Below are 20,131 nucleotides of genomic sequence, written 5' to 3' on the forward strand. Positions count from 1 at the left end.
TAGAACAACATCACTTCCCCTCCCTTTCCTCCCTTCCACCCCAAGTCTCCCCCCACTCTCAAGCGAACAGTCTCTTTCACTTTGATTATTATTGCTACCTAATATAGAGATATATGTATATATGTGCATGCACAAATACAGACAAATGCACCCTGCTGAGTCTGATTCGGCTGGTGGTGTACATGTAGTTTCAAGAATGACAAGTCTACATTGACAACCACTAAGGGGGCTCATCCTCAGGAGAGGCTAATTCTTCTTTTCCCAGAAGCTATTAATTTCCTATAATTCTTTGTCCACGAGGAGGACACTGTGCAAGTTTGCTATGGGGAGGGGGGCTCTAAACTTCCCCCTTCCCATGTTGATCTGTCCATTGATATTGCCATGTCCCCTATCCTGTTTACATAGCCACTTCTGTTTTTAAGAGCCTATCTCTGGAATCACTTAAGACCTTAAAAACAACTTCAAATTATAAATCAGAAAAGACAGATTGCTGACAAGCAGGCTCGAGCTGTGAGCTCAACTGTGCCGTTCTCTGGGGTTGTTCCCTGGGTCACATTTCCCTCTTCCAGCCCCATTTTGTGGGTGCTAACTGGCAGATTTCTCATGGAGACTGTCACTCGAAGAACAAACCTGGGTATGGAAAGGGCTCCAAGATGTCAGTTGTAAACAATGTTCAGGTTCATCTGGAATCCACAGAACCCAGAAGGCAAGTCCTTTGGGGGCAGGGGGTCACTGTTTCTCTGGGAATCAAGCCAGGCTTATGTTGCACGTGAGATTTTAGCAAAGCCCCAGGGAGCAAAGCCCTGGTACAGTCAGACCAGCTTCTTAGGGCGGTCACATGACAGGGTGTGAGACGCCCACTGTGTCCCATGGCCTTGAACAGGGAGATTGGGGATGTGGTGCTGACATGGGCAATGACCTCGAAATAATGAGGTGAAGGGAATTCATTTCAGCCACCAAGAAGCGACCAGTTGAGGGCTGATGGAATTCTTAGTGGAATACTTGAAATTCTCATGGGAGATGTGTGTCTGTGGCGGTCATTTCTTGCTTGAATGACCCAGAGCAAACAGCCCAAGCGTGATAAACTCTCACTCCTTATCTGTATGCTGATTGGCTGTCTCCAATGCTGGTCCTGAGGACCACAGCCAGCGGGCTGAGTGGAAACGGGCCTCTGGGTGTTCTGAAAGGTTCATATTCTTGGGCAGCTCAGCTGAGGTAGGGCTCTAAACTGATTCCCTGTGTCTGGGCTCCTCAGCAGATCCCCAACACCAATTGTGTACTTTCCCTTTCTAAATCAAGATACCACATGATAAAGTTTGGGAGTATTCCCTTGTCATGGAGGGAGAGCAGGAAGGGGAAGGGAGGGAGATACCAAGGCAGTGCTTGCTTTGACAACTTTATTGGGACATGGCAACACAGAGCATGGATTTGAAATCCCACTGCAGCTGATCCTCTCTAGGCACCATGCACCCATTTCTGCTTCCAGAGAGCTCACATTTGCAGGAATCCTGTGAAGTGGCACGTTGTCCCTGGTCACCATGGTCTTGAGCCCTGATTGTTTCCGTGGTTGGGCAGGTCCCTTTGCACTGGAGGTCTCCCGTCTCCAGTTAGTTGCACTGTGACATAAGAGATTCACCTGCCATAGAGTCCTGAGGAGACACCTAGATGGGCTTCTTGGGCTTTCAGAGGAAATTTGACCACGAGATTCAATGGTCGTCTCTGGTGGTTATCAGAACCAACAATGCCTTGAAGTTTATTGGCAGGTTAGCTCTTACAATAGTGTGGAGCATTCTTTGCACGTTCACCCAGTGAGTCTTCGCTTAACTTCTGCTATGTGTGAACACTCCTCCAGGGGGTCAGCGGGAGAAGGTCACCTGAAAGAACTCATGTGTAGGTGAGTAAGACGGTGTCTAAGGAACCACAGTCAACTGCTGCATTACAACCAAGCCAATAGCCTCTAAAGAAAGTCCTGCAGTGTGGCAAGGGCCTGGTGTAGGATGGGTCGCAAGGGACAAGGAAATGGTATTTTAGCCGAGATCTCATGATGCTGACTTTGTCCAAAGGACAAAAGAGCATTTAAGGTCATGGAAATAGCACTCTGTGTGCTTTGGTTGCTAGTAATTGTAGCTCTAAGCAAAACGACAAGGCAAATAGGGGCAGAATTAAAAGGAGGTGGAGGATGGTGCAGGGGGAAGCTGGAGGGACATGGAAGCTGACAAAGCCAGGCCAATGGGTCAGTCTAGAGAAGGTCCTAGCCTGTAATTGACACAATAGGGCATGCGTTTTCCCAGTCTGTCGAGGCTGTTGTGAGGAGAGCTGACTGGAGGAAGGGACTGGGCAGGTGGGGAGTATAGGAAAGAGACCTAAGCAGCTTCTCCACTTGTTTTGTTAGAGACTTCAGCAGCTGGGTCAGGTGAAACAGGGACTGTGATTACCAGTTGGGCAGACCCGTGTGGGGGCTAAGACTCTAGAGTGTCCACCATGGGAAGCAAGGCAAAGGGAGGGACGAGGCTGACCTCAGGTTTTGAAGCTCAGGATGTGACCTTTGCTCGAGAAGGAGGACTTTAGAGAAGCAGGTGAGGGAGAGTGTGGTTATGGGCATATTAGAGGTAAGGTACCTTTCAAGCATTGGGGCGGAGGAGAAGCATGGCCCGGTGCCTTGCCTACAGCTATAGGTCAGTGAATTATCTCTTCTGTTTTGTGACTGGAGTCCTGAAGGTAGATGAGGTTGCAAAGGGAGGGCCAGAGTGAGCAGTCTCAGCCTGGAGCCCCAGGGAACAGTCATATCTAATGGTTGTGTGGAGGTCAATGAGTCACAAAGAGAGCTGAAAAGTTAACGGGATGTTGGGGGCCAGGAGAGGGTCTTGGAAACCCAGGGTAGCATGGGTATCAGGAGAGGTCAAGGAAGCGCTAGGGGAGAGAAACCCATAAACATCCTCATCTCTTTGGAACGCTTACCAACTCCACCTCCTTGAGTCTCTTCAGTACATCTCTAACTACAGAAAGGTTAACTTTTCCATTTGTACAGAGGAGTAAAGAGCAGCCCAGAGTAGCAGAGAGTACGTCCAGGACATGTGGCCAGCAGAAGGCAGCACTGGGTCAGCCCACACATTTGTACCCTTTGCATTTTCCTGACTTCGGCCTGTCCTTCTGGACGCAATAGACACACTTTGCCCTGCAAGTCCTCTGCACACTGCTTTTTGGTCATAACAAGCACCATCAATGGCTGTATTTCATCATGGAGGGCTTCCTGGAGGCCTAAGATTTGCTAGAGGAGGGTTAGCTGAGTTGAGGTACTATCTTGACTACTCTTTTGAGTGGCAGTGTAGTGTTGTTTCAAAAACACCATCCATCCACCCATCATTCATCCATCTACCCATCATCTCTCATCCATCCATCCTTTCATCCATCCATCCATCCATCCTTCATCATCCACCCTTCATCCATCATCCATCCATCCATCCTTCATCATCCACCCTTCATCCATCCACTCTTCATCCATCATCCACCCATTCACCTATCATCCGTCTATCTACCCATCATCCATCCATCCATCCATCCATCCATCCATCCATCCATCCATCCATTTTTCCACACATCTACCCACTCACCAAGTACTTTCTGAGTACCTCTATCCCAGGCACGTTTTCTAGCTGAGTGGCCTGAGGTACATTCCACACTTCTCTGACTCTTAATTTCTAGCTCTGTAAAGTCTGGCCAGTGTTGCTGGTCCTAATCACATATATAGACGTGATGAGAATCCATGTAGGCAAAATACTTAGCACTTAGTGAGGCCAGTGCTCTATAGCAACATCCTTTGCTCTGCTCAGCAGATGTGCGTGTTTTCTACAGAAACACATCCATACATGCATGTGTGTACATCTGTTCTGCTTTTTGCTCATGTCTCCTAGAGCCAGCACCAGTGTAAGCTCTGAACCCAAGGAATTCAGCCTAGAAGAGCCCAAGCACCTGTCTGGAATCCACTCACAGGGAAACTGGTCTGTGTGTTCTGTGATGTCCCAGGCTCAGGCTGAAGTTTGTCCTCAGTGGTTTGAGGGCTTGGTCCATAGAGGCTCCAGAAGGGAGGTCCAGGTGATAGGGCCAGGATCTTGGTGTCCTGGGCAGAGTCTAGACAACCTCACAGGGCAGTGCCCTCATTTCTTCCTGTGATGGTATCCTTTCTGCCTTCTCAGATTGTAGCTCTCCCGACTGTTCCTCTGAGGCGCCTTGTGGGTGTTGCCGGAGAAAACGAAGCCCCCATAGGCTCTTACAGCAGCTTAGAAGGTTATTGGAGCAGGTGTTGCAGGACAGCACTGGTCTCCTGCAGACACAAGCACAGGTTAGAGCTGGGGTGGAATCACGGGCCATTTTGGTTACCAATGTGGCACACATGGGAGGGGGAACCCTCAATGAGAAAATGCTTCAATCAGATTGACCTGTGAGCAAGTCTGTGGGGGAGTTTTCTTGATTACTAATTGCTGTAAGAAGATACAGTCCACTGTGGGTGGTATCATTTCTAGGCGGGAGGGCACGAGCTTTGTTAAAAAGCTAGCGGAACAAGCCAGAATGAGCAAGCCATTTAGCAGCTGTCCTTTGCTGATTTCTGCTTGAAGCTCCTGTCTTGAGTTATAAGGAAAGCCTTGGCTTTCCACCATGTCACCTGTGGGCTAAAATGAACCCTCTTCTCCCCAAGTTGCTTTTAGTTATAGCTTTGGAAGAATCCAAAGCATCAGAAAGCAATGTAGAGCAGGTTAGCCAATGAGACAAGTCCACGGGACCAGGAATGAGGCTGTCTGCTCTGCGTCCACTCTGCCTGGACCTGGAATAAGTAGTGTGGGGTGGCAGGGATTCTCTTCCCTGCCTAGAGCCATGCATGGGCAGCAACAAGGAGGAGCTCTCGGGAGCCTTGCCTTCAAATCCCGGCTCTGCTTCTGCGTGTGTGTCGACAAGGTCAGTTCTGAGCCTCTGAATCTCACATGGGGCTCCTCATCGTTACATTCCCCAACTCTGGCAAGAACCCAGTGTTATAAAAAACACCTGAATGGATGCATTATTAGTAGGGCCCATATAATGTGTGCTAGCTGTGTTTGTGTCTTTTTCAAAATTCTTGCAGTGCTGGGGATGGAGCCCAGGGCTCTCAAAGTTTCGCTGCCATCCAGTGGGGGTAACCAAGCTCTCTACGCCTTCTTCCATACAGAGGAGGGGGAAGAACATTGCGCCTCCCTACACACTTCTGCCTGTCACTCAATGGTGGTGGAGGCTGTAGCAGCCTGGCTTTGCAAGGCTCTTGGAACAAAGACACAGCTGGTTCCCAGCTTCCTTTGATGCGTGGCACACTCTGTCTGAGCCACTGCTAGGAACCTCCAGGTGACCCTGACTCTCTCTCCCAGCACACTGTACCTCTAACCAGACTGCAGGGTCACGCCTGTCGCATTCTAGAGGGTATTGCAACCATGTGAGCAATGTACATATTTGGTCAAGCTAGCAGGGAGGTAACTGCCCTTGGAAGAATATTCTGGTGGTTCCGAGGAAGCACTTATTGCTGAAATTACTTGAGAAGCTCCCTCACACTGAGGGTAACTAGCCATTGTCCTCATGGAGTCAGTAATTAATTACCCAGGTAACCATGCTCGGGAGACATTACATATTCACAGTAAAATGTCAAAGGTAGAGGCAACCAAAGACAAACAGCTCAAATAAATCCTCCAGCAAATCTTGCTGCTACAAAATTCAGTTATTATGTATTTTTGAATGAAATACATCAACCATCCAAACGGATTCGACTTAAAGTACATCTGTAATGGTTTAAGGAATGTTTAACTTAAGAACTCTAACTTCACCAGTACCTGATTCACTTCAGCAAGTATTTCTGTTTTGTTCTGCCTACATTTTTTATGTAGATGCTATCATGTTTTATGATTGCTTTGATCTGCAGCTGACATTTTATTCTTGCCTCATTACCCGGAGAGAGGGCTCTCACTGAATCTGAAGTGCAGCCTTTTAGGGAGGCTGGCTGGAAACTCTGGAGGTCCGCTTGTCTCCACCCCTCAATGCTGGGATTGCAAGCACCTGTGACCATGCCTGGCTTCTTAATGTGGTTCTGAGGATTCGAACTCAGGTCTGAATGCTTGTGCAGCAAGAGTTCTTAATTTTAATAGCCACATTGATCTATTTTCCCTTTGGGGTTTGCTTATGAAATCCTTGACATCTCAACGCCATCAAAGTATCCCACGTTTTCCTTCTATAAGTTTATATGTTGTCCTTGTTGTGTGCAGACGCCACCCTGTGTTTGTAGAGACACTCACTAGAAGGCTTTCCATGCTCGACCCCTTCATAGCCCCGTGGCACGTTTCTGTTTTGAGCCCCAACATATGGAACAAAAGAACGCTAGCTGGGCTCTAAGAGAGGACAGGGGGGATGGGTGTCATTGTGGCGCCTGCCCTTCCACCTTTTCATTGTCTCATCCTGGAAACCGCACTTTAGCTCTTCCCTGAGATCCCTACTCCTGCCCACGTGGAAGAGGTGAGCTGACCTCCTCCCTGTTGCTTTGGCTTCTTCACCGGGTTTATGGCGATGGGTTTCAAGGCACTGGAACCAAGACCTAATTCAACAAGGAAACTTAACCCTGAAGGTTTTCACTGGAGCAGTAGGGTGGGAGCCGCTTTTCTGTTGGGTCTGAACTGGCAGTGGGGCAGGAGCTTGGGCCCGCTGCAGGTCATGTGGGGAGAGGGTGAGAATGAAGCCTGTCGGCAGCGACCTTCAACATTGGTTCTAGCCGTGCTCAAGCTACCCTTGACCTCACGGTCTGTGAGTCAGTTACCACCCAAAATCTGTCCCTTTACACTGAACTTCCGCTACTGGTGCATAAGTGTCCAGGCTGAGAATATTTCCCAAATAAATGTTATTTGAATCAGAAATTTTCACACTGAAGGCCTTAGGATATATTCAGCCACCAGGGGTCAGAACCCAGCATCAACACTCCCTCATGAGATGCCTCCCCCCACTTCCACTCCAGACCCTAGAGTTCCCTCTGTGATAATAGTAACAGCAACACCCCAGGACCCCAGCAGAGGGCCCTCTTCCATTGCCATCTGCTGCCTGCAGGCCAGATGGCCAGACAGAACCACGGACTACCTGTCTTGTGTCTGTAACTCTGCATATGTTTTCCTAACACTTGACGTGTCCTTCATTTCTTATCCACCTTCATGGTGGTGGGGCCGGAACCCAGGGCCACTGAGTGCTGTCCCCAGCCCTTCGTTTCTTCTACTCCTGCCTCAAGGCTGTCCAGTTGTTCCCTTTGTACATCTGTCTCTGAGGTCTCCCAGAATTACTCACTTCTTGTTTCTGCACTTGTTCCCCTGAGCTCACCACTGCATTGCTTCCCTGTCTCCCACACTAAGCTAAGAGTGTCATAACAGCATGTGCCAGATTTTCCTTTCCTTTTACGTTTGAACAAACAATCACGTGTATTCATTTGTGTGTGTATTGTTGCACATGCCATACTGCTTATGTGGAAGTCAGGGGACAATGTGCAACAGTTGGTCGCTCCTTCTACAGCGTGGGACCCAGGGATCGAACTCAGATCATCAGGCTTGGCAGCAAGCGCCTTGACTCTCTGGGCCATCCTGACTGTTCATCTTCCATTCATTGTCAGTGTGGGTGTTCATGTATATGAAATGACACATGAATGTTTCAGTCAGTCTTAGACAGGCGGTGTGGGGGAGCCCTATCTGGGTAACTCTGGCAGTCAGTCCTCGTCTGCATGCTGTCTACTTCACCTCTCCCACCTTTCTGCAACAGCCTTGTCAGCAGGAACCCTAGCAGACAGTGGCAGCTGAGATATGTGTATGCACATGTGTGTGCATGTGTGCCTATGTGTGTGTGCGTGTGTATATGTGTGTTGTGGGGTGCTGCTCTTGCACCCTTCTCCAGAAAATCTTGCTGCTACAGAATTCAGTTATTTTATATTTTTAAATGAAATAATCAACCACCCAAACGGATTCGACTTAAAGTACATCTCTAGGGTTTAAAGAATGTTTAAATTAAGAACTCTAACTTCACCAGTACCTGATTCGCTTCAGCAAGTATTTTTGTTTTGTTCTGCCTACATTTTTTTATGTAGATGCTATCATGTTTTATGATTGCTTTGCTCTGCAGCTGACATTTTATTCTTGCCTCGTTCATTCTGCCGTTTCAGCAGACATCTGAGCGATAGCTATGTCCTTGCGTGACAATGGAAGAACCAGAAGCAGGGTTCCTGTGTTCTTGGGTTTGAACTCTGGGACCCACGTGGTAGAAGGAGAGAACAATCTCCCATGGGTTGTCTCTGACTTCTACGTGTATGCCATGGTGCACACACACATGTACACATGCACACAAACACACACAAATAAAGATAATGTGACTTAAAAAACCCACAGAAGCGATTGACAAGAAGCAGCATGGCCCGAGTCTGTAGGTGGTCGCTGCGCTGTTTTTCTGCCTCACTACCACAGTGGCAGGCTTTGCAAGGTGGCGTTGAGTTTTCACAGATCATGAAACTGAGGCTCCAGGTAGGCGGAGATGCCCCAAGTCCTCTCATCAGAGACCAGTGTGAGCCATGTCATCTGACCCCAAAGCACACCCCTTTCCTATGATGACGCGTTGCTCCCTAGGAAGCAGACTACATGCGTGATAGGATGGTCCTCAGAGACTGCCTCAGAGACAAGGTGGTTTGGGCTCAGTAACCATCCACCAGGAATTTTGAGTGACAGCACACACTGATTGACAGCTAAGGTATAGACCGAGAATAACACATGGACCTTCGGGTGAGCAGAAAGGAAGAGGGCACGAGCTTAAGAGTGTGCATTCCTGTGTGGCTGGGTGTGCCCACACACAAATGTGCGTGTCCAGAGCCTGGGAGTGTGTGCCTGTGAGTGAGAAGCAGGCCGGGCATGAGTTGTGTGAAACAGAAGCCTTTACTTGCTCTTAGGTGGGAGAAGTATGGGGCATTGTGTTTTCTCCTGGTACAAGGAATGCAGCAGCACCCCCAAATGTTTGGGGGTGTGGGGTAGTGGGGCTGGAGGAGGATCCGGAGATGCAGAGGGGGCAGAAAGGCATCCTTTTGCCACAACAGGATGGTTCTGCCTGAGGTGTGACCTACAGGCACAGGGGCAGCTGACGGCTCTGGAGCAGAGGGGTGTTGTGAACCCCTCTTTCCTGGCACAGCCCACTGGCCACACTACCCCAGGCAAGTTCCCTGTGGTAATAGACTGGCCCTTCCCCAGGACTCTGCGTGGGGTTTGTGAGCACCTCAGAGCATGGGGGAAGAGGGCTTGCCCCTCTGTTATCTGCATCTTCACTGTCCCCTAAAGGTCCATGTGCTAAAGGCTTAGTGGTTAGCCAGGTGTCTAGTGGGGTGTATCTGATGTAATTCTGAAAGTTTACTTGTATCATTTCACTTCACCCTGAGGAGGCAGACAAAGTAGCCTGCCCATTTCATCAATAGGGAACATGGAGCTCGGCAAAGCCTGTCATTTGACCAACTCTGGGACTCTAAAGCCTGGGTCCAGCGCCTGCATGTCCATGCTGGTCTCTTTGTTCTAGACACTACTGTGTTTAGGGTCTTGAGTTTAGCGCAGGGGTTTTCCTTCACATGGCTCCTTAGATCCCTCAGAGAATTATTTCTCCTTCCTCTGTTCCCACTGACATCTTTATAGGCAAGCAATCTTTCTTCCTGTTTGGGCTTTACCCTCTGCTCTGGTCAGCTGACCACACATCCATGCAACACTTCCAGGATCCTGCTGCTGACATGGCTTTGAGGAAGTGATACCCTCAGATGTGGCTAGCGTCAGGGAAGGGGCATAGCCTGTCCCGAAGACCAAGAAAGTGGAACAAAAGGCCTAAAATATCCCTTCCCTCTAAGTGGAACTCTGTTTCTAGAAATTCAGTTTCTAGGACAGTCTGAAAGAAACCTGGGTGTTCTCTGTTTGATGGTGCTTGTCGTGGAGTTGCTTACGACAGCAAACAGACACCAGGGCCTGCGGATAGGGCTGATTCTTGATAGTGCCCAGAAGAGCTTGGCAGCTGGCCAGCTGTGATCCAGGCTAGACATCCTACTTGTGCCTGCATAGATGTGGCACAGGGCGGGTCTAGAGGGGCCCAGACAGCCTGGGAAACTTACCCCAGAGGCTGGAGGTGGGGTGAGTCCTGTGGTGACCGCCTTCAGCGTCCAGAGTCACTGGGGTCACAGATGGATGGGACAGAGGTGTCTGACACTGGAAACTTAAGGTTTTCCTTCATCTGTGAACTCAGGGTCTGCCTGCTTCCTGTGCAGAACAAGAGGAAGACTCTTACCCCAGGGGGTACCCAGGCTTGTGCTGATAGTCCTAGCCCTGCACCCAGAGGGAGGTGCCGAACACGATCAGCGCACTTTACAGACTGGGGCAGTTTTAGAGAAAGGAAGTAAAGCCCAGGTCAGCTGGCTGCCCCTGAGAGACAGCTTCCACCGGGCCTCAGATGGTCAACTTCATGGGTGGGGATTAGGTGTGAAACTGGCAAAAGTGGGAATCGATGAATCAAAGACTCGATGAATCAGAGCAAACACCAGCAGCTAGGGGGGAGAGAGAGAGAGAGAGAGAGAGAGAGAGAGAGAGAGAGAGAGAGAGAGAGAGAGAGAGAACACAAGTTGCTAGCTAGGGGCTAACCCTCACAGGGGCAGGGCATAAGACTCATCTTTCCATCCACTGTGACTTGGGGACCCCATGTGCCCCTGGACAGGGAGAGAAAGGCGGTGCAGAGTCGTTACTTCAGGAGTCCGTGGCAGGAAGAATGATGATTCTCTGACTTTCAGCTGTAGATTCTACTTAAACAAAAATTAACATTCCCCACAAGAAGGGGAATGTGGCTCAGGAGTCGTAAGACTTACAAGCGACTTTCCTCTTGAGCTTATACAGCAGTGAACAGTCTCTTTGGAGAAGGAGACCCTTGGGTGGTGCAGCTGCCTGCAGATTGCACAGGGAGCTGCAGTGGGATAGTATCTGAGAGGTCTCATTCAGGCTGCGGCCATCTGAATTGCGCACACTCCTGTCACCCCAGTTAAATTCATCGTCTTAACTGTCTGGGCCTGGGTGGACTTGTCTCTAGTCTGTTTTTGCCCTTCATCTGGGATGAATTGAAAGTAATAGAGTCAGGGACTTCCCTGACACCTATCTTGAATTCCAGTCAGTGGGTGGTGACGGCATGTGGGTGGTTCTCCAACACAGGACTGTCTTATGTGGGCTGTAAGGCAGTTCGCTCTGTCTCCTGCAGCTTTGCGTGGGTCACATACAGGACAAGAAGACCTACTGATGCTCATGTGGCAATCAATACCTGCCACTCACTCTTCAGCACTTGCTACAGGGCCCCCATTCACTCCTTATCTCTAGGCAGGGAAGGCATCATCCTCCCTGTCAGGGAATTCGCAGATGTAGACACCCTCCCTGGCTCCCAACACTCTGCTGCAAACAGCTCTGCGTTACATAAATACCAGTGTCACCCCAACCGGGGTTCCCTGCTGTCTCTGCAGGGGCAGACCAGCTCTTTTACAGGTGAGGAAAATTGAGTCTCAGAGAAGGATGCGTGCTTTTCAGGGTCGCAGCCAGCAGACACCCCTAAAGTAAAGACAGAACCACCAAGAAGCCAGGCTGCCTGTTCCGAAGGCTGGAGAGCTTGCTGGTGCCTGCCAATGCCCTCACCTGCCCTGCTCATCCTGTAGCTCATCCTGACAAGAACAAATTTTGTTGCATTCTCTTCCACACGCTAAGTGACTCATTAGTATGAAAACCATATTCCTCTGGCTGCTGCCAGAGATTCTTGACACATCACAGTTGGGGTTGTGGGCATAATTTCACTCCTTCATTAAGCATTTATATGTAGTTATTGTTGGAAGAGTTCCCCATGACTAATCCAAGTTCCCAGCTTTCAGATGAAGGAAGGACAAGAGGTTCAGGAGCCAATCTGAGTAACCCAGGATTGGCCCAAGACAAATCCACTGAAGCCCCAAACTTTTGCCACTGGGGAATAAAATCTCCTGCTTTCCAGGTTCGAGCATAGCTGTGCCAGGCAGTGTGTGTGAACTGGTGAGAAGCCTCCTCCTGACCCTTTTAGGAAGATGATTTTAATTCCCATTTTTTTCAGATGGGCAAACTGGGGCTTAGAGAGGGCAAAGCATATACGTAAAGTCCCAGACAGAGTGTGGCTGGGAATTAGTATTCAGATCTTACCCCTGTACCAGCATTGGTGAATTACAGTCCATGGATCCAATATTACCTACTGCTTGTTCTAATAAAAAAAAAAGGGCTATCAAAATGTAAAGCAGCCCTTCATGACCCATGAAAATGTTATGCAACTGACATTTTAGTGCCCATAAACAATACTTTACTGGGACACAGCCACCTTCATGCATTTACTTGTTCACGGCTGCCTTTCAGCTACGGTGGCAGACCGAGCACAGGTGTGTGTTATTTAGCAACTGACATGATCCGAGAAACTCACTGTTAGGAGATAGACCGCACAGATGTCACGGTCTGTACTTACACGCTCTGGGCTATCCCGGCCTCCCATGGACCTCATCTGTATGGCACAGCCTGCCATTCCTAGGTTGAGAAGCTGAGCAGGGTGACACTGTGCTGAACGGGGCGGAAAATTCCCCGATGGCAGTAAGAATTTGTGCATCTGAACTAGACACAGTACCTCAAAGACACAAGGAATAGGATCTTTTCTTCCTGTTACAATTTTAGATACGGAGCCTGACGCTCTGAAGAGAAGCTGTTCCCATCTGCTTCCTGCTGGGATGTCTCCTGTGGGTCTGGGAAGGTCTGTAACCTGGTTTAGCCCAGGGCATCAGGTGGTTGGAAGGGGGGAAAGGGGAGAGGCGCTTCCTTTGTGCTCCCAAGCTGCTTGCTGCCAGGAGCTGGGTCCCACAGGGAAAGGGCCTTTGGGTTTTTTCCTGTCTTCTCAGCTGGGTGAAGTCTTTTATCTTAAGGGTGTAAAGACAGCAATGCTGTGGCTCTTTCCTTCCCCCCAAGGCCCTAGGAAGGCAGTGCCTGCTGACTTGCCTTGGAGAGAGACCAGAGGAGAGGAATAGTCCCGGGAAGAAGGTGAAGCGGGTTCAACCTCCATCTGGCTCCAAAGGCACCCATCCTTGGATGCACTGTTTCCTTCCGGGGCTCTAATTTATCCTCTGGACTTTTGAGACTGTGACGGGGATCCCTACTTCTCTTTTTATTCTCTTTCCCCTGACTTCCACTGAGGATAGAAGGGGCTCCCATATCCCACATTCTTTCCAGAGAAAGAAGATGAAGCTATGGCTGTCTGTGGCCATGCTGCCTGTGGCTGTGGCTGTCTGTGGCCGTGGTTATCTGTGGCCATGGCTGTCTGCTCACGGAGCAGGTTTGTAGTATCTAGGCATTTGAGGCCACCTGGAGGGGTGTAAAGAGGAGGGTAGGATCTGAGTCAGTTAGGTCCCAGACACAACCTTACACTGGGTCTTCAGCTGAGCCCATGGAGAGCTATCTGTGTCCAAAGACCCACAGAACCTCCTTGTGCCTCCACCACCGTTCCTGGTGAAAGATGAATGGGCCTTAGAAGGAAGGAAGGAGAGGAAAGCAAAGACAAAAAGTTTGGATAAAGGAAGACCAGACACAGGAAAAGTAGATTTTTTTGAAATATCTTGTTAAATGAAAGAAACCGGGCACAAAATATCCAGGATCAGGAAAGCTACATAGACAGGGCACTTCCTTTGAGTTAGAGGATGCAGGAATGGGCTATGGGAACTGGGAGGTGGCAACAGTAGGGAATAGGGTTCCCTTGGGGGAAGATAAGTGCTCCAAAATTGGCTATGACATTGGCCACACTCTTCTGTGAAGGTTCTGGAAAACACTAGTGTGTGCACTTTGAATGGGTGGGTTGACAGTCTCTGGACTGAGAGGGAGAAAATGTGAAAGAAAGATGAAATGATGAGATGTAGACAGGGAAGAGGAAGACATGGATGATGAAGTAAAGAATCCCCTTTGTTCACACACATGCCATATGCCAGGGATGCTAAGGGCCTGCACCTTTAAAAGACAGTGAGACTTGTCGCCACTTTATAGACTGGAAAGTGGACCTCAGATTGTCACCGACCAGCGAGTAGAGGCACCATGACTCATACTGAGTCTACCTGACCTGCAGCAGCTGACATCAGGGCAGAGAGGGAGACCTGACCTATACAAGGCAGCCAACAGGACCCCAGGGACAGGGGGCGTCACTTGTCTTTTAATATTTGCGGAGGGGCCATTAAGAAATGATGAAATCAACATGCCAAAAATCTAGGCCTTGTTGGAGAGTCAGAAGATGGAAATAAATGCATTTGGGCTCTTGAACCAGCTAACAAGTTTAGGGCGATGCACAAAACTCCTCTTAGTAACAGCCCCTGTGGGGAAGTGTCTGTCAGACATGACGCTCTGGCATGTCCACAGATCTTGCGGCCCATCTCCAGAGAATGAACTTACAGGAAACCAAGCAGCCCCACCCCATAGTAAGGTCATGCTGTGCTTGGCTCTATGGAAGGCTATCCTGGCTAGAGATACGTGTGCTGCTACTGTCATGTGCCTTCTCTCTTCCAGGGTCATCTATGGGAGTTGGTGGGGGTGGGTGGGTCTGGAAAAGCTTCCCGTCTGAGGCTTTATGACTCAGAGATGGGCCTGGATACTGTTATGAGATCTGGCCCTGGTGTCAAGGCTCAAGGGAGGGCCCCCTATGACGTGATGTATAAGAAAAGGGAACAAGCTCTCTTTGAGTTTTCCTAGGCTCTTACACTACCCTCTTTGAGGCTGGTTTCCTGATGTCTACAGTGAAGTAACTAACATTCATATCTTCTCAGGGTTTGCATAGACCTAGGGCAATAATTTATCTGGACATCTGCCAGCATGCCAGGCACAAGGCTGGCTGTCGGGGAATCCAGCAATGAGTGACAGGGGCAGGGCCTAGCCTCAGGGAACTTATGGTGTAGGGGAGCAAATATAGCACTAGTTGAAGGTGACACAATGTCTTGTAGCCTGGGAGATGTCAACCGTGTACACAAGAGGAGATCAGTGCAACTGTAGGTTCCAAGCAGTACAGTGCTTTGGTGGCTGGGTAAGCCTTGACTTCCATTCCCAACAGAAGGGTTGGACCATTATCAAGACCTTTTTAGAAAGGTCTTGTGTGGTTTTGGAGGTAAGGAAGGCAGACTCAGGAACTGGATGACACTCTGGCTCCCTGGCAAGGGGAGTGTTTAAAGGTGAAGGAGAAGGCACCTGGTTCATACTCCAGCCCTTGAGGCACCTGGTCATTGTCGAGTCAGGAGCAGAAACGCAGGGGCTCTGCTGGAATGAGGAAGTGCACACTCAGAGGTACTGACTGATAGGCTAGGTGCCCGCCTGGGAGTCTTATCTCCCCAGAGATTATGGGAGCAAGCGAGTGAGGGGGATAAGACCCAAAGGGTCCAGCCTCTCCACCTGCTCTGCCTTACAGATAGGTCAAAACCTTCCAATGCCTCAGCTTCCCCTTCCAGTGTCTACAGGACTGCGTCTGGGGTATTTGTCAAAAGCAGAGGCAGGTTCAAGTCCAGGTGTTTGTTGGTGGCCAGAGGCCAGGCTTGGAGGACAGACTTAGTTCTACCATATTTGAAGCAGCGGTAGCCTGCCGCCGGTCGGCTTGTCTCTGGGCAGTTGCTAGTGGCTCAGGACCGCTCTGTGAGAAGTACTGCTCACCTGAGAACGGGGTCTGTGTTCTGTTCACTGCTATGTACCGACAGCTCAGGCAGCTAACAAAGGCCTTGGCAAACACTTGGTAAAAGCTCACTTGTAGTGATGCAGTCAGGCGGGTGAGGTGCTCCCACAGCAGGGCAGAGGAAGGGGCAGACAGAGCCTCAAACTGGGAGCTGGCTACCCGGGCACAGAGAAAGTAGGAGCAGCCAGCTTTGCTAACCTCTCTCCTGAGGTCTCCACCGGCTTCACTCAGGATAATCTAGGTCGGTCCTCTTCAGGAGTAGAGTTAAAGGTGCTGGGTAAGTTCTGTTCCTGCCCTCAGACAGAAAGGACAAACTGCCAGTCAGCAGGAAAGCAGGGAGCTGACCTTCCTGAGGGATTCTCAAGGTCACAGTCACTCAGGCAGAGCAGAGAAAACCAGCGGCTGTCTGTTCTTAGTCTGCTGCAATTCTAAAGTGTGTGGGCTCCTCTGCTCCCCTCCCCCAAGCCTGTCTGCGTTCCTAGAGGCCGAAGACAGACGACAATTGAGCTCTCTAGGACCTGAGCTCTGGACTCACTGCCACAGCTATGATCGAGCCAGGCAAGCACCACCTCTTAACTGTCCTTGGCTTTCCCCAGGATGACGCTGGGGACAGAAGAAAATGTGGATGGACATCCAGACCTGCCAGGTGCCCAGCGTCCAGAAAGTACTCATTAGCGGAGCAGCTAGGAACTCCCAGCTGGTGTTGCTGGGGGAACCTGCTGGACTCTGAGCCTCAGTTGCCTGTCTGTGAAGTGGAGATTAGGAGTCAGAGGGCTGTCTGGAGAGTGTGCTGCTCTTGCAGAAAACCTAGGCTGATTCCCAACATCCGTGTCAGGTGGCCCCACAACTGTCTATAGCTAGCTCCAGGGCATCGGTTGCCCTCCTTTGGCCTCTATAGAGAGCAAGTGGAGGGAGCCTGGTGTGACCCAGCCATTCCTGCCAAGCATGTACTGAGAGAATGTTTAAGGAACAGGGTCAACAGGTGAATATTAGCTAAAGAGCGAGCAGGGATGATGGATTCAAGGTGATACACTAGCCAAACAGTGGCTACTTTCTTCTGTCTAGTCTGTAACCCTGCATCTTTGTTTTTCCTCCACTACGAACTAAATCAGCTCTGTGGCCTCCTGAATGGAAGAGGGAGAATGACGTGCCTGAGGGGAGCATTTTACCTATCAGGCTGGGACAAGGGAGTCTCCACTTGCAGGGTGACCTTGGGCTGGCGTGGAGGGTGGACTTGAGGGGGGAGTCCGGAGGCCCAGATGACAGGATTGATACTGGAGCAAGAGTTCAGGATCAGGGGCAATGGGATTTTCAATGATACAGAGGGGAGGGGGACTGGTGTGACATCTATGGGAGGACCCTCCACACCTAGGAGGGGGTGACACCTGTGAGGACAGAAGGGATGAAGGCCAGGTATGTAATGAGGCAGTTCAGCCCTCACAGTTGCTTCTCAGAACTCAGAACCTCTCACAGGGGCTTGTGAATGAATGAATGAACTAATGAATGAACGAATGGGTCTGTTCCACAGACCAGCCCTGTAGGGGCAGAGGTATGGTCTGGGGGAAGAGAGAGAAAAGCCACATTAAGGAGCAACTTGTCTGTTAGGTGTTTTTCAATCCTCTGTTCATGACTCATGGAGGAGCTGGCTTTGCATACAGCAAATGACCTCAGTGTGTCCCAGGGCACTGCCATGGAGCCTGCACACGTGAGCTTTCTGAGTGTGTCCCAGGACGGTGCCACAGGGCTCTGTACTCAGAGACCTTATTGAGTGCCTCCCAGGACAGTGCCATGGATTCCCTCAGTACCCTGCCGTGACTTTGTCCCCAGGGAATTTACTGAAATTTCATTTTGATTCTTTTCTCTTCCCAGCTTGAACACCTCTCAGAGGTGGAATTTTGTCGCTGTGCTCCTGCGCCCTGTCCTGGCTATCACTTGCACTCTGGATACCCAATGTTCTGCAGGCTTTTTGTTTTTTAAGTAGCCTACAAAACTTTGCTGTTCTCTCTCCCCCCATCCATGGGTTAATGCAACTTCCTTCTTACACATCTACAGGCTCACTCTCCTGCCCACATCAAAGGGGCTGTCGTGGCCTTCTGTCCAAGGCTCAGCTCTGCTAACCACACCCGTCTTCCCAAAGCCTGCCTTAGTCCTCGTGTCTGTCTTTCTCCACGCTCCACACACAAGGCCCACACTTTAGTTTCCACTGAGGCCCCACCTTCTGACCTCTGCCGTTTTCATCCCCTACTAACTTGAACACTCCTCAAGGAAGAGCTGATTTGCGCATGGCTTTTGGGTGTTCCTCTGAGGGTTTTTAACTGACCACCCACAAAGCCCAAGTGGCAGAGTTGGGCCTTCTACTTAGGTCACCTGAGTGGAAAGGCAATTTAGTTAGAAAGAAGGGCCTCTGAGCTCTGGGGGTGAGTAGCACATTGTCCAGGTCCCAGCTCTGTGGCCCTTGATAAGATCTCCGGTACCTTTAATGTGGCCTTCTAAAACTGAAGGTAGAGGTTCTACCTAAGAGAGCCATTGGAGGATGAGAGATGATTTCTGTAAAATGCTCACGGAATGGTCTCAGCGCCACCCACACAGAGGGTGAGGTGTCTCCCGGCACCTCCAACCCACACAAAGGTTTACCTGTCTGGGGTTCCTTGGGGAGGTGTGATTTCTTTCCTACTCCACACTTGGAGCTTCAGGGGCTTCTCCTCCTGCCATCTGACTTCTCGGCTTTGGTTCCTGGACAGCAGAGAACTGTTCAGCCTCAGGGAGGATTTGTAGGGGTTGTGGCTGGCAAGCTTGCAGCAGAAGAGCTGTTGGTAAGCCATGCGGAAGTCTCTGTTGAAAGCAGCGTACAGGATAGGGTTCAGGGCTGAATTGGCGTAGCCTAGCCACAGAACGATGCCTTCAACCACCTCATTGATGGCATCATCCCCTCTCAGCCCACGATAAACAAATGTCGTGAAGTAGGGAAACCAGCAGATTATGAACGCTCCCATGACCGCAGCCAACGTCACAGTGGCTTTGTGCTCTCTGATGGTGGCTGCCTTCCAGGAGCCGATGTGATTGATCCTTTTGGCCTGCTCCCTGGCGATCTTAAAGATTCTGTAGTAGGTGACACACATGATGAGAAGAGGCAGGTAGAAGGTGACCAGCCCGTCCACCAGCCCGTACACCTCGTTGACCTGCACTTTGCACTTGGAGGTGTCATTGTCTCCCCTGGTCTCGTTTCTGCTGTTCCACCCCAGGTGAATAGACAGGAAGGATAGGGTGATGGAAATGACCCAAATGAAGACCAAAGAAATGGCAACACGAACTGGAGTGACCAGCACGGGGTACCTCAGTGGGTCTGTGACAGCACAGTAGCGGTCCAAGCTGATCATGAAGAGGTTGAGGATGGAGGCTGTGCAGAGCATCACATCCAGGCTGGTGTAGATGCTGCAGAAGACCCGGCCAAAGGTCCACTTGAAAGAGAGCTGGTAAATGGCAGAGAAGGGCAGCACCAGGAGGCCAAGCAGCAGGTCAGTAGCCGCCAAGGACACAATGAAGCAATTGGTCAGACTGCGGAGCCGACGGTTTAGGCTGACAGCCAGGCAGACGACCACATTGCCAGCAATGGTGATGAGGATGAGGGTGGTGAGGATCAAACTGATGGTGACTTTCCATACAGTAGAGTCTAAGCAACAGGAATGGATAGTGCCATTGGGCTCCATTCTGGGGCCCTGTAGCTTCGACACTCACCCTGGGCCTTGGTTACTTCTCTTCCAGCTCCAACCACTGGGCTTCGGGTTCCTGGCCAAGCCAAAGGAAGGTTGGGGAGGGTCTAGTGACTAGCCTAATGTTGTGGGAATAGATCAAGCTGTTCCTTGTGCAGTACAGGGCATAAGAATAAGTAAGACAGGGTCTTCAAGGCTCAAAGCCCAGTCCTCAGCTGGCCTTCCACATCACCTTCCTTCCAGGTCTGTAGTATGTGTCTACCTTCTAGGATCCTCATGGAGACTGAGGCGCTGATGGCTGTGTCTTGAGGTGGCTTTTGCTTTATGTGCAAGGGCTCATACACATAGGCTGTCATGTCCTTCTGCATGACTGGGGCCCGCTTCCATCCATGGCCTAAGATTGAGGACTATCGGTTGCCCGCTTTGGGGTCACAGGAGCTGAAAATGCAAAGATTGAGTGTTTAGCCCTTCATCATTAGACCAGCAACAAGGCCAGTTCCAAGGTGAATCTTTCCAGACTTCATCACCTGGTGAGAAACTAGGAGGCATGAGACTCTTCCAGGTACCCTTCCTTAGGAAGGACCAAGCTGGTCAGGGCATGTGATGGGGTGGTGAAGGGTACCAGGATGTAAGGGCTAGAATACCCTGGG

The 20,131-nt window shown here is 50.3% G+C and overlaps 1 protein-coding gene across 5 annotated transcripts in view; it reads right to left on the bottom strand.

The window, feature by feature from the left end:
* Positions 1-1,389: 1,389 nt before the first annotated feature.
* Hrh2 (histamine receptor H2) overlaps positions 1,390-20,131 on the bottom strand; it is a 40,911-nt gene continuing 22,169 nt past the window's right edge. For 2 of the 5 annotated variants that reach the window (XR_012910355.1, XR_012910356.1), the window contains exons 2-4: positions 18,406-19,919; positions 10,163-10,307; positions 1,390-4,321 (exon numbers count right to left, since the gene is read on the bottom strand). Coding sequence is in view for 2 of the 5 variants with exons in the window: in XM_075969611.1 (XP_075825726.1) it covers positions 4,129-4,321; positions 18,406-19,478 (1,266 nt within the window). In the remaining 3 variants the exon portion in view is untranslated. The remainder of the gene's footprint in view (positions 4,322-10,162; positions 10,308-18,405; positions 19,920-20,131) is intronic. The other 3 variants (XM_075969611.1, XM_075969609.1, XR_012910354.1) reach the window with 2 other exon arrangements.

Source organism: Microtus pennsylvanicus, chromosome 4 (genome assembly GCF_037038515.1).
Source record: "Microtus pennsylvanicus isolate mMicPen1 chromosome 4, mMicPen1.hap1, whole genome shotgun sequence".
Taxonomy (NCBI): Eukaryota; Metazoa; Chordata; class Mammalia; order Rodentia; family Cricetidae; genus Microtus; species Microtus pennsylvanicus.